The sequence below is a fragment of the Rhododendron vialii genome, chromosome 12a (assembly GCF_030253575.1).
Source record: "Rhododendron vialii isolate Sample 1 chromosome 12a, ASM3025357v1".
Lineage (NCBI taxonomy): Eukaryota > Viridiplantae > Streptophyta > Magnoliopsida > Ericales > Ericaceae > Rhododendron > Rhododendron vialii.
Genome location: NC_080568.1, coordinates 2072782 through 2087317, shown reverse-complemented (window position 1 = coordinate 2087317; position 14536 = coordinate 2072782). Strand labels below are relative to the sequence as shown.

Here is a 14536-nt window from a genome sequence, read left to right as displayed (position 1 = left end):
TAAAATGTTTTCCTGTAAAATGTTTTACCTATTTTTCGGTGTTTTGTTGTGTAAAAAATGAGAAAAATATTTTACATATAAAACATTTTCCGTTAATTGAATGAAAATAACTTACCCTTAAATCTTCTGTAAGTTATTTTCCAATTCTCACTGCTTAGTTTTCGCAATCATCAATCTTGACCCACGTTCAATTTCAACATTCTCAGATCTCTCCACCTTTCAATTCCAATATCATTTTTCTCCAAAATGTTTTTTTGGAGAAAATATTTTTGTGAAACCCACACTTGTAAGCCAACTCGAGCGCCTGTATAGAAGATTATAGATCAACAACCCTTGATCGGTACCTCAAACTATTCCCTACATCTCCTCACACAGTTGTTTCACACGCCAAAAAAAGAATTACCCAAATACTAGCATCCAGATGTGGGAGAACAAAGAATTACTCAAAAAAGAATTACTAAGATTAGGTCCGGGCTCGATTCTCGTCGTGGGATCTCATTCTCCACCTCCTAAGATTAGATTAGGTTTCTCGCTGTTAAGAAACGCAATCCCACATTACTGAATGGGTGTATAACATTATGACCTTTTCGGTTAGAAGAAAAACACACAAGGAAAATTCCAGAAGTGGAGCAACAGAAACATGAACCTGGAAGAATGTTTCATTACAATAGCATCAATTGCACAAGTAGTATAACTTCTTTCAGCTCAGCTAGTTTTCGTAGCCTTCAAGGCGTTCTCTGAGTTGTGCTTACAACATCATCATATCACTAGGAGTCAAGGACTCGGTCTACAAGCTCAGTGTTGCACTTAGCCGTATCTCAATTCATATGCACAGAGGTAATGAGCAGAATTTTAGCATGATGTCAACTCGCGCATTGTTGATTATCAAAGTAATAAGGTTTCCGGGTCGAAATAGTTTCCACAGTAGCCCTCCGATACAATCTGTGCAGAAAAAAATAAAAATAAAATCATACAAATAAAAATGAATCATAACCCCATGTCCTGAACACACTTGGCAATCAGTATATACAGTAGTTGCTAAAGATCATCACCACCTCTCGTGAATTTTCTGGAGTCTTGCGGATGTCATTGGAAACTTCCAAATATTTCTGGAAGCATCCATAGTTGTCAAAGGTGTGCCTTGAGGCGCGCTTAGGCACGAGGCGCAGGTGCTCTGATTCGCATGAGGAGAGGTGCAGCGCATTGAAAGAGGCGCAAACAATTCGCAAAAGGCGCAGAGGCACAGTGTTGCGCGCCTCTTTAAATTTAGATCACAACTGTTGGATCGACTTGATGTAGGTTAAAACATATTACCGCAGTCGTTTCTCTCTATTAAAGTGCAGCAAACAAGCAGAACATGGGATTGGCTGTTCACAACTAACAGTAATTGACTGGACTAACTCTCGATCTTGACCTCTCCCAACTCTATCAATCTCGACCTTTGGTCTCGACTCTCTCGACCTTTCTCAACTCTCTTGATCTTAGGATGGTTGAGTCCAATTAGGATAACTACTTGCTTTGATTTTATTTGAACTGTTGGATGCTTGTCTTTTTGTTGATTTTGACGTTTTAGTTCTTCTCTATGCGACAATCGGTTATTATTTGACATTTGTTGATGTTTTTATGTATCTTTTGGGTGGTATGCTTTCTAAAACTCATTGGCTTAGTGTTTATTATTTGAAATATTAGTGTATGCTATTTTTCCTATTTCATTCCGCATAGGTGCACCTCGCTTCAAAAAGGCATGCGCCTCGCCTTGCACCTCTCGACTCGGGCTCAACAAGACTTTGTGCATCGGTGCACCTTTCACCTTTGACAACTATGGAAGCCTGTAGATTTGACTAGAATCCTCCAAAAGCTTCAAGACTTTGCTAGAGTCTTCCAACTCTTCCGAAATACTTTGGACTATGCCAAAACCTTCTAGGTTCTACTAGAATGTTCCAGAACATGATGGAAGCTTATGGGCCTTTCTAGAAACTTCTAGAACCTTTGTTCTAGAGATGTATGTACAAAAATTTGTGGGGATAGAGTCTCCTTATGTATGCATGTAAGAAAGAGAGACTCCAAGTCTAGAGAGCAACTGAGGTGTCCAAAGTTAGAGAGTATTCCTAGAGTGAGTTGAGGACTAACTCTTGTGTGTTTGAGTCTTCATGTAACATATATTTGTTGTGTTCCGCTCTTTAGTAATTATAAGACACTCATTCACGGACTAATAATTTGTCTAGATGCAGGTTAAACCCACCAATGTACAGTCAAATATCTTCTGACCGTTATATATAGCCAAATCTTGTAAGGCACTCTAGTGGCATGTGGACATAACCACTTTGTAAGATCTTATTCTACTAACATTAAAAGTTTTCATACACTAAGCAAAAAGTAAAGGGAAGTAACAGTGAAGTACCAAATCATCATCTACTATATTATGTGGTCTGGATCCTCACTTCTAGCAGTTCAGCACCATCTGTGGGCTCCACGGGAAGATTTTCTACTGATTGTTGTTGCTGTTGTGGTTGATGCCGTTGGCGATATTGGTGCAGGCTGCGGTGGTGGTGTTGCTGAGTGACACCACTAATATGCTGCAAGGGATTTTGTCTCACCCTCCATCTCAAGAACTCCACAATAAGTGCATTTGTGGTGATTGCAATGCCAAAACCAGTGAAGGAGGAAAGGAGTACGGTGAGGATTGAATTTACATTGAGCTGCACATAGACAAGTGCAAAAGAGCATAAATTCACCCGTCCCACCTAAAAGTGAATAGAGTTATCAAAATCAAGTAGAAAAATGACATGAAAAAAGAAAGTGGCCCCCACCTACCAGGTTATAAAATACATGAGCAAACAAGATAACAATTACAAACTGGAATGAAGCATAAGCCCATATGTAACTCTTGCTCACTGCAAATGCAACATGACAGCAGTTTGGGTTCATGTTTGCTTGGGGATAAAAAACAAAACATAGATCATAGAATAAAATAAAACTTACCCATAATAGAAGTTATCATGGAAGAAAGGAGACCTAAAACACAAGAGAAAACTAAGCAGATAGCAAGAGCACGAGGTCCTACATCAGATACCTGCTCCATTAGTATGACAATCTCAAATCAAACTTCTTGGACCATCATGACCGAAAGGGAAAAAACATACTACATCTATGATCAAATTAAAAGATGATACAGTGCTCACAGATGTAAGAAGTAACATGCAGGCAAATCTTTAATGCATGAGGAAATTTCTTAAACAAGTTGCTGGGTCTTTTCCTAGATTACTGGTTAATGCTTCTTTACCTTCAAGACAGTCGTTATCTAATCAACAAAAGACATCTACATATGTCACCACATGCAACTTCAGTCGGCGAAGCTTGGCAATTTGATCTCTAATAGCAACAAGTTGATCTCTCTCTCTCTCTCTCTCCCCCCCCCCCCCCCCCCCCCCCCCCCTTATTTGTATGAGTTAATATACTATGTGTGTGTGAGAGAGAGTTTGTGTGTGAGTGTGACATGTTGACTTCCAAAGACGGATTTCATGCCTAATATACTATGTGTGTGAGATAGAGAGCTTGTGTGTGAGTGTGAGTGTAACATGTTGACTTCCAAAGACAGATTTCATGCCTCTAATCCTAGGGAGGGTAATACGTAAGCTTATGCAGACTCTCCTCAATATCAGTACCATTTGAGCAAATTACCTTTCAGTGTTTTCTAATTGGACGGGAAGCTGTAAATTAACCTCTAAGTGTTTTCTCATTTCAAAAATTACACTTGATTTGGGACATGAAGGTCCAAGAAATTCTTGTGTCCACCAACAACATTGAGCAAATACATGTTTCATTGGTGCACACTATTAAAGCCAAGTGCCAAATGGTGTAAAGGAAGTACACTAAACTACACCCCTGGGCAGCCTTACAACCGAAATTAGCCTATCAAAGAACTGTACAGAAAAAGGGTGTATACTCGTTATGCTCAATGCCAACAGGTGTAAATTGGAGAAGCGAACAAAAAAAACTAGGACAGTGATTTTTGCACTCCAAAATATAATATCCGCCCTCCAAAAGTGGAAAGCAAAAATCAATCCCTATATGCAATTGATTTTCACACTCGACTTTTGGAGTGCAGAATGCAGATGGTAAATTTGGAGTGCAAAAATCAATTTCCAAAAAACTAGGCAAAATGTTGGACAATTGTTACTGACAAGCAAAATGAAACTTAAACGTGACATAAGTAAATCAAAATATTACCAGAAGTTGCTCCATAAAGCAAAAATATGCAAGCATGCTGACCATGACAAGAATGGGTACATCCTGGGGCCTGTCAAGCGTGGAAGTAAGACACACCTATGTGAATTCGCAACTCAAATTCACCTGAAGGACATGATAAAAACCTATAATATTATTGTTGACATGTACGGAAGTAGAACAGACAGCTAATATTCAGATCCTACCATGCTTTTGCTCCATGTAGGGAACCGCAAATTCTTAAGATATATTTGACAACATTAGCTTAATATTATTCCTACAGTCCAATGATTAAAAAAGCATCTACGTATATATCTTACATCTGGCAGAAAGACGTCAACATGGAGAATAACTCTTACAGCATTTAAAGAGGAGACCAATGAAGCATTGCCACTCATGCCCGTGATCAACCCCATTAATGTTGGAACATATTGCTTAGTAAAGCCAAAATTGCTTAGTAAAATCAACATTGGTTACGGAGATCTGTGAGTTGCCCCATATTGCTTAGTAAAGTCAAAATTGCCATCTGAAACATTAGTGTGATACATTTTGGAAAGTGAAGAGAAACTTTTGAATGGTGTAACAATGCCTCCTGAAGCATTTGCATAAGAATTTTAACTTGGCCACGAGCTGTTGTGAGCAATCAACAGTATCAAGGGAAATAATTCTAGGGTTTTTAGTATTCTATGAAAAATTCTTGATACAAGTGTCCTACTATTATGTTGATTAAGAAGTCACTTTGAACTCTTCATTGGGCGATAAAAAGCTTTGATTTGGTTGCCCTTGGGTGTAATTGGCCTCTTGTTATGTTTTATCAACCAATGGATCATTTAACCTTAATTGTTAGACGCTATAACATGCGCGGAAGCTCACTTAGTGAATCTCATTAAGAAGTACTTTGTTTACCTCTCTTCTACCAGCACTTCTAGAAATTCACATTAAGTTTTGAAGGCTCTGTATTTTTTCAAGTCTTTCTCTCAGCATCAGGTTCATCCCTCCCTCCCTCTCCTTCAGCATCAGCTTTATATCTTACCCAAACACCTCATTAGTCTCCACTGCCCCTAGATGCTCTGCTATCACTCTACTTCTCGAGGTTCATCCCTTAACAAAGAGAGGAAAAATTGTGAAAGGGACATCATGAAACTCTGATATGGTTTCAATAATGCAGTCCCTCATTAACTTCCTAGCATGTTATCACTACATTTATTTGTACTGGGTGGCATTTGTTGATAAATAAGTTACACACTCCTAATATTTTCTTCGAGGGATGTGAGAAAGCCTTTCTCTTACTCCTTCAAATAAAAAATAGAAACCTCTCCCGTCAATAACTTGTCTGTTTACGAGTAGTTTACATTCACACTGGAAAAAGAATAAGTAGATTTCAAGGCAAACAATGACAATGATATGTTGATTTAAAACCTACGGAGCCTCTTGAACTTGCCTGCAATGAGTGACTTCCCTCTGTTGCGGAGCAGCAGGTGGACGTCTTCTCAAAGTCTGAGGATATTGTGTTTTCAATAATATTACTGGAAGGTTTTTAACATCCTGCTTGCAGACATCACAAGTCTTGTTTCCTTTAATGGTAAACCATTTCACAGCACACTCCTGGTGGGCAAGTGCAAGCTCTCCTCTACAGCTGCACTGCATCTTTAGAGTTTCACCACCTTCACGAAGCTCGACTAGACAAATTCGGCAAACGGCTTCTTCCTCGGGAATATCTTCCCCAGCGTCTTCACTGGCTGTAAATGCCATAAGATGCATTAAGTAAATGACAAGATAACTTATAAACAAATGGAAAAACAACTCAGGAAAAAAGTTTTGGTTGATGCAAGTGGCTTAGCATTGAGGCTTGTCCTTGACACTTTTGAGGTCGATTGATGGTTCTCCAATAGTGATATCCTCAAATAAAGTTGGAGATGGAGAACATACATAAAAGACAGAGTGCCAGTGAAATTATTAAGCCTCTATATGCCGATCACAAGACAGAGTGCTGTAAAAGACTCGTTTTCCCTAAGATTGGCATTTGAAGTGGAGGTGGATTCTTCAAACCCAGATACTATTCGGCTGCAATTTCCCAATGCGATAGAGTTGAATTGGCAATACTCTGTGAGATCAAAAGTATGTTGAAGGTTTTCTTGCGGTTTGGGCTATATTGCTAATGAGTAATGGTGGTAGAAATTTGCACTTTTTTAAGTTTAAATGTCAACAAGAAGGAAGCAAACATGTGTATACCAATTTCTGTGTCTGAGGCATTTTTTGGTGAGGCACCATCAACGGTTGCAGGATGAGGTGTTGCCGGAATTACACGGATCAACCCCCCGTCGGAATTCATTCGCCGTAAGCTTCTGGTTTTGACAATTACTGGAACCGAAGATGATCGCATCATGTGGTGCTGAATTTCTAGCTTCTGTGCAGAACAGGAAGTTTTACAGTTATTATTATAGTTACAAACAAATACAGAGAGCAGCGTACGAAATGAACTCAACACTTACAGAAATTTCAAAATGGCCCTCCAAATCCCTTTCCTCCGCAGATTGGAGTCCTAAATTTGCAACCGGTGACACAGGTAAAGAATGGGCTGATTTTTGTGCCTTGAGAGGAAATGACATAGAAGTAGAAGGCTTATTCGACATAGGAGCATCTGGGGTATCAAGAACTGTCTCTTCACCGCACTGGGATAGGTATTTAGCCCTAAAGCTTCCCTTCGGAAGCAGATTTCTCACGGACGGCTTCAACTTGGCTGAATTCGGTTTAGGGGGGAGTCTTGCTCTGGTAGAACTAGGACTAGGCCCATGAGAAGGAGTATCAATTCTCATGAAACTGGACAATGTACTTTCCATGGACCTTTCTGGTATTTGAAGAGAGGATAGGTTCGGCTTTCTGGACTGCAGTTGCACTAAGGCCGATTCTTCACTCTCTTCTTTCTGATTACACACCTACCAACCAATAAAATCAAGAACCCATCATTAGGAGCTCCTTTGCAGTTATCATCCATATTCCTGGAGAGACAGGTACGACATCTCTACATCACTATTCGCTATATAGTGGCATTTTTATACAACCACGAGTACGGAGAACAAATTGGAAAGCATCCAAAAGGTTGAAAAAATCCTCTTTGATCCTTTCAATCCAATCCAATCCAATCGCTCATGAATGAGTCACAAATAACAGCAATTACATCAAATCATCAATCTATTTGTCTTCAGTGTTCAAATTGGCACTGACAACTGAAGTTGGGTGCTTGGACAACCAGCTGAAAATGAGAGAATAATGTTTTGCAGGCAGAAATTAAAACAAACATGAATATGATCGAAGTGAAGAGCGAATGTTGTGTTCCAAAAGATTTAATTGTCATTCTAACGGAAGAGGAGCGGAGGTTCAAACAAAGTTCCCTCCACACAAATAAGACATAGGATCACAAGAACTAAACATTTTTATCGGTAGTAGATCAAGAGGCAAGTTATCATGTACAAAAACAAAAACAAAACCAACATCAACATAAAAGAAATCAACTTTGTATATTGTGGCATAAATACATACACCTTTGAAATCCATACAAAAGCATATTCATATGTACAAATATGGAATAGGGGCAACGGCGGACTGAGAATTTATACAAAGCGGGGGCTCGAAGCACGTGAACTTCTACAGATATTCCATACTTACATATAGTTACTTTGTAGGTCCAAGGTTGTGTATATGGGTAGTAGCCATCATTTTATTTCACACACGCGACCGACCACTCTTGTAGAATTATATGGAGTTTTTTCCGCACATATACACTATTTTAAGAATCTTTTTTCCATCCGGGAGAATTGCAAGGCCAATCTTATACAGTAACTTTTATAAATTAACTTGACAAACGAATATTACAATTGTAGAGGATATTTAGAGTTGTGCAGGGACCGGCCGTCCGGACGGGGGACAGAAAAATATACCTGATGATGATGACACTGGTGAGGGTAATCATCCTGTTCTTGAGCTTGCTGGTTTATTTGTTGAACAGCACCAGTTTCCTCCATTTCTATGCAAAAAATTACAAGAATTTACACACCACAACACTCAATATGGTATTGGCAGTACAGAACCCTAATTAATCTCAGCAGCAGTGAGTCCGTTGTATATTTGACAGAATTTTGGTGGGATTTTAACACAAAAATTCCGACTTCAAATCAAACCCAAATGAAGAAAGGTTACAGAGGAAGAGAAGAGAGCAGTGCCACTTGGGGAGAGAGAGGCCTGAAACCTGAACCAAGAAAAGCAAAAAAGAATAGTTGGAGTACTTCCTTTTCCTCTCTTCCCTCTTTTTTCTGAAACAAAAAGAACCTTCCCACTTGGAGAGTGAGAGAGAGAGAGAGAGAGAGAGAAAAGGTGGGTGGGGTGCCACCGTGCCACTGCTGTTCTCTCTCTTTTGTGAAACAAAAAGAACCTTCCCCACTTGGAGAGGCAAGAGGAAAAGATTTTCAATGCCAAGCGGTTACCACGTGGTATCTGTTCGGTTCATTCAGACTATCTATTTCTATTTTAGATAACTCAGATTTGGAAAGAGAGAAAGGAGAGAGAAAGAGGAGAGAGAGTGTTGGGGTGAGAGGAGAATAAAGTGTTTTAATTTGGGCCGTCCAATTCACTTTTGGATAACTCGGATGTATTGCACGGGCATCATGTTGGCCGAGTGACGTGGTACCCACCCGGCACCCAAAAATTTCTCCTTGGAGAGGGACATTTAGGGCCTATTCGTTTTAAAATTTTGGATTTTAATTTTGGATAATGAGTGAAGAGAAAAAAAAATTATTAAAACCGTGCTCAGAGATATGGTCCAAAATTCAAATCCTAAAACGAATAAGACCTTTCAATACGACCGACAGATATTTGTGACGTTTCTCTCGTATGAGCGTCGGGTGAGCATACATGAAATCTCTATTACGTGAGAGTGCCTTAACCGTTGCATCGTTGCATTGAAAAAAAAAAAATTGCATGGACATAAAGGAAAAAATATATATATCCTCTCTATTATCTCCTTTCATTATTGCTGCTATTTCAAATTTTCTGATTTGATGCTCTCTCTCTCTCTCTCTTTTTTGGAAATGGTTGATTTGATGCTATTACTTTGAAGCCGCGTGAAATAACATATTATTTACTTCTTCAGTCTCTTTTTAAGAGTTGATTACGATTCTGCGTGTTATTTTTAATGACTTATATTTCAACGTATATTATGCTTTATATTTCTAAAATTACTGTCTTGTAGAAATAATTTATACTATCAATCAAACAAGATCCGTAATGCATATTTTTAATAATATACGTTGAGAGATATTGACAATTGAAAATGACACGCAGAACTATAATGGACATTTAAAAAGGATCGAAGGGAGTAAAATTTTGATCTTTAAAAATATTAGGCTGTCACCATCTAGCGAATGACCGAAAAATTAAGAAACATGTTGTCATAATTATTCCTGTCGCTCTAATTAGTCCTTCATTTTTTATGATTCTAAACACCTCAAGAAATCTGCGATATCTTTTGAATTATTAATTTTAGTGATTTGAGAACTGATCTACAAAAAGTTATAAATTTATAATGCTGTTCAGTTAAAGAATTAATTTGTATGATGATATTATTACGTGAACACCAACATCAAGTGATATTCTTTGCATAAATCAAGTTATAATAGTGTTCAGCAAAAGAATCCATTTATATGATGATATTATTACGTGAACACGAACATCAAGTGATATTATTTGCGTAAATTATAATGGTGTTCAGTTAAATAATCAATTTATATGATGATATCATTACGTGAACACCGTCAACAAGTGATATTAATTCTTCGCGTAAATCAATGACGTGTAAGTTCAATACCAGGTGCCACTCTTCAAACTCCAAACTTAAACAAAACAAAAAAAAGTCCTTCTGATATTTTGACGATGAATGAATGAATGAATTAAACTAGATAGGACGGAGTTTTCCAGCTATGGGTTGCTGCCATGTCAACGAGAATCTTTGATCGGAATAATTTTTGAGATTTTGGTTGAGATGATCATGACCCAAAAACACAAGGGACGGAGTTAATGGGAGGGGTAGAGTGGCACGGGCCACCTCCGGTTTTGTAAATAGTTTTATTTTATACTTATAAATTAGGTCTTTATCGTATTTCAATAATCAATTTTTCGTACAAATGATGGAAAAACAGCGATTTAGAAGACAACTGTGCTATACGCACAGATTTTTCAAAACAAACAGTACCGTACAGATGAAATTTGGACCCATTTTGGGTTTCAAAAAAATAATCGGAGCCGTTCATTTTGTTCAAAACATCTTGTTTAAGGTCTCCGTAAAAAATCAGCTTATTTGAATGTCGGTAAGGGGGTTTACGAAACATCCAACTTTGCTTCAGAAAATAGCCTGTTTTCTGAAGCAAAGTTGGATGTTTCGTAAACCCTCTTATTGATATCCAAATGAGCTGATTTTTTACGAGGACCTTAAACGAGATGTTTTGAACAAAATGAGCGGCTCCGATCATCTTTGTGAGACCCAAAACGGGTCCAAATTCCATCTGTGCAGGCTGTCTGTGTTGAAAAATCTGTGCCGGTATAATTACTGATTTTGATTTCTGATCAATTGAAAATAGACAATTAGAACTAAAATTGCAATTCTTTGTGTCAAGCAGCTCTTGTTAAGATGGCTGTTTCGTTGCGTGATCGTCCGGGCGAGGTCTAAAGCGGAAAATATGCCAGTCATTAGAAGGAAGAACCACCATATAAGAATTTAATCGAACCTTTATTTATTGTTAACAAAAGCCAAATATCATTATTGTACTCGCTATACATTTAGCCTTTCTCTTCATATTTTTCGAAAGAATATTTAGCATTACAAGGGGACACAAAAATAAACAGCATATTGTTTGGGTTCATTCCATGTTATCTGGACTTTTAGGCCTTTAGGTGTTCGGGCTTCGTCTCATATGTTGTATGGGCCTGTCCGTTTGAGTACTTTCTTGGTTGACATCTTGCCAATCAAAGGATTAGGTTTCGGAATTGGCACAATTTGTTACCGTTCTCCTTGTCTTTTTAGTCTTTGTAATTTTCAAAGATTAATTAAAAAAAATTTGCTGTTCGAAAAAAAAACACCACCTATGGATCTAAATCTTGGCCCCACCACTACTTGAAACTGGGTGAGTTAGGATTGGTAAAGAATTGCTGCTCTCTGGAAGATGTTATGGTTGAGTCGGACAAGGGTCCTCTATGTTGTTTTTCAGTACGTAGGTTCAATCGAGATTCTGTCATTGTAATCAGAATCGTTCGCTTTGTAGAATTGTGTTCGATATCTCTAGTATTGGTTAAGATTCTCAATTTGCTTGTCCTTTTGGGCTAAATTCTTCTCTTTCGGTTTGATCAGAGATTGCATTAAACTCCACACTACAACAAACTTCCTCCATTATGAAGAATTTCCAAATTACTAAAGAGAAGAATTCCATATCTTATTGAGCAAAAAGAAAATAATGGACTCAATAATAGTCAATACATATAGGAGAGAATGAAACCTCTGGACATCTTTCATCATACTGCCAGATTCATGCTTCTCACCCCAATTTATTCAAACTTGAAAAGAAAGAAAAAAGAAAAAAACGAAGTCCGATCGAATTAGTTCACATCATCATCTCATGAACCCTAAATAAAAATGTCAGCAACCTTATTGCATAAGTAACCAATACTCTAGCCGATATGATCGCTTTCGAACTAAATACCAGCATAAACCTGAAGTGCATCAAAGCTAACATTGGTAAGGTGTTTGGCAAGGTATTCGGAGTAAACGAAAGGCCTATAGCGAAGAGGATTCTCTTTGTCGACGAGCTCTTGAGGCACCTCAATGCTCATTCCATCTTTTGGTATAGAAAAGAAGCTGCACGAATACCTCTCTTGGTCGCCGGCCATCACCACCCTGTGCCTCGCCAGATGAAGTCTTCCGTTGCTCCAAGCCTGTTTTCGGTTGCATGCATCATTAACAAGTAGAGATGAGGTTATCAAAAAAAACAAGTTGAGATGAAAATTAGCATATGTTTCAAGCCTTATTTCTACTATGCGACAAAGGATCCTTATCCATGAACGAGATACTCAATTCGGCCGTTGTGGTCAAGACTCTATTACGGATTTTGAGACCGTATTTTTCACAGGGCCATTTTATCTTACATTCTCCAAACTTAGGTTATGGAAGAAGTTGAAGGAGAAGAGATAGAAATAGAGACGTACCTCAAGGGCATCGCCGACAATGACCACAAATGCTCCCCGGGGATGTCAATCAGGAACCAGTTTCCATCTCTAGAGAGAGCCTCAAGGCCTTGCACCGAATTCTGGCATACGATGCTCAAAACAGGTCTTCTCTATGTGAGGCTTGAGGCCAATGGGATCTTGATCTTACTTGGGAAGTTTGTACTTGTGGGCGCGTAAACGGCCAACAATGTTGTTGTCCAGTGCCTTGGAGTCGTAGTAGGATCCGAGGCCATAGCTCTCGAAAATCATTCTCAGCAGCAGCAGGTTCAGCTCCAGCATCTTCGCGTTTATGGAGGTTTGAACCTTGCTATGACATCATAAGTACAAGAACAACATTGTAGTTTGAAGAAAAGAAAAATTGTAACTCTAATCGAAGCACATTTATCCAAAATCATATCAACTGATATCTGATCGATGTAATCTCTGCGTGGCTAACTATCTTGGCAATTATAAAAGCAAAAGATTCTCATTTCTTTTCTTTCCTTTGTCAATTCTTATCATCCAAAGGAGCTATTATAGTCTAGTAAGCTAGAGTTTGAGGAATCTAGTTAATGAAAAGGACTTGGCTTCTCTTAGTTAACGACTCGGGGGAACTAGAGAGACACGTTGAGCGTATCATATTCGAACTTTTTTTTTTTTTTAGAGCCCTACAAATAGATCATCCGAGCGAAATAATCTTTTGATAAGAGTCTCACTAATCACATTTTTCTAGTACAAAATAGAGGGTCAAAGATCTTACGGTCCGTTTTTTCTACAAGATAACGCGATTCAATAAAATAAATATTGATGTCCTATTAATCTAATTTACGATACGGACGTTTACCCATCGAGAACAACAAAATGTAAGATTTTGATCAATATATATAATGAACCCGTGTTGGACTCCACTGACATTTCAACTTCTCTAGAGTCCATTTTCAAAACCTGAAAGAACCCAAGTCCAACCGAAAAACCAATTGAAAGTCAAAACAACATTTTTTGATAACCAAATGTTCGGGCCAGCTTGCGTACACTTCGACAAATTTCGAGACCCCGAAGGTAATGACCGGGCATAATCTCTAGTAGTCCTAAGGTTTGGAATATTTAGCCTCCGTAGAAATAGAACCTGTAACCTCACGGAGAAGTTGCTTTTTCACAAGGAGTTAAGTCAAAACAACATTATTCCATTGATAGCAAGCAACTCTCAGGCCACCCCAGCCAACGCATAATCGTGTGAAAACAATTGTGAGAGATGCTGTAGAAATTAGTTCGAGCTGTGCGCAAACTGACTCGGAACTCCTTGAATCCCCCTATAAAAAGTGATATAGAATCATTACCAGAATCCGGGTTTCCCCTGGGGCCACATAAACTTCTCAAAACCTCAGATTTCATCATCTCCATAAACCCCAAAGCTCTCTGCTCTCATACAAAGGTATGAAAGGGGTTACTGACAATGTAACCCCCATCTTTAGGAGTTGGCCTTTTGTACAGAAGCTTGGTTTCCTCAGGGAGATCGAACATGTCTTTCGTTGTCCGAAACTGCTGGTCTTGTGCCTCGATTGGGATCCTCTCGCACTGCTCCACCACGAAGCACCCGTGCGTCTCGCACGCTGCTCTTACCCTGTTGACCGTGGTTTTCCATTCTTCACCCTCTCTGTGCAGTCTTAGACTCCTAGTGCCTCGTTGGATACGTTGAAAGTTGGGATTTTGTTCTCAGCCATCTCTCTCTCTCTCTAGAGAGCTAGAGAGGGGGGAGAGAGAGTTTTCAGTGTGGATTGGGAGATGGTAATTGGGAAGAGGCTCAAGGTCGGGATATTCGTGGTAGCGAAAAATTTATAGATTTTTATTTGTTAGGTATTTTTGACAGTGAATAAATTATTGAAAAATGTAAAATTGTTTTTAGTAATGAATAAATTGTTGATAGATTTATGAATAAAATTACTGTAGTAAAAACAAATTTAATCGATATTTTTTATTAATAAAAACGAGATGGTAAAATATTGAAATTTTATTATCAATAAACACACGATAGTACAATTCGTTAAATTTTTAATATTTTAAG

At 38.4% G+C, this 14536-nt stretch overlaps 1 protein-coding gene and 1 pseudogene across 4 annotated transcripts; both read right to left on the bottom strand.

Annotated features, from left to right (window-relative positions):
• Positions 1-643: 643 nt before the first annotated feature.
• Positions 644-8647, bottom strand: LOC131311858 (uncharacterized). 4 transcript variants are annotated; one of them, XR_009195622.1, is made up of 9 exons: positions 8166-8576; positions 6720-7163; positions 6460-6634; positions 5669-5966; positions 4231-4300; positions 2983-3073; positions 2815-2894; positions 1056-2699; positions 644-942 (listed from the first exon to the last, which is right to left on the bottom strand). XR_009195622.1 is itself a non-coding variant. In XM_058339454.1 (9 exons), exons 1-8 carry the CDS (start codon positions 8247-8249, stop codon positions 2421-2423), a joined length of 1521 nt encoding a protein of 506 aa, XP_058195437.1. In that variant the 5' UTR covers positions 8250-8647; the 3' UTR covers positions 644-942; positions 2402-2420. The 4 variants fall into 4 exon arrangements, 3 of the variants coding, with proteins under 3 accessions (XP_058195437.1, XP_058195438.1, XP_058195439.1); XM_058339454.1 differs by having other exon boundaries at positions 2402-2699; positions 8166-8647; XM_058339455.1 differs by having other exon boundaries at positions 2402-2699; positions 6460-6631.
• A 3042-nt stretch (positions 8648-11689) lies between these two features.
• Positions 11690-14181, bottom strand: LOC131311577 (probable 2-oxoglutarate-dependent dioxygenase AOP1; annotated as a pseudogene).
• Between the last annotated feature and the right edge of the window lie 355 nt (positions 14182-14536).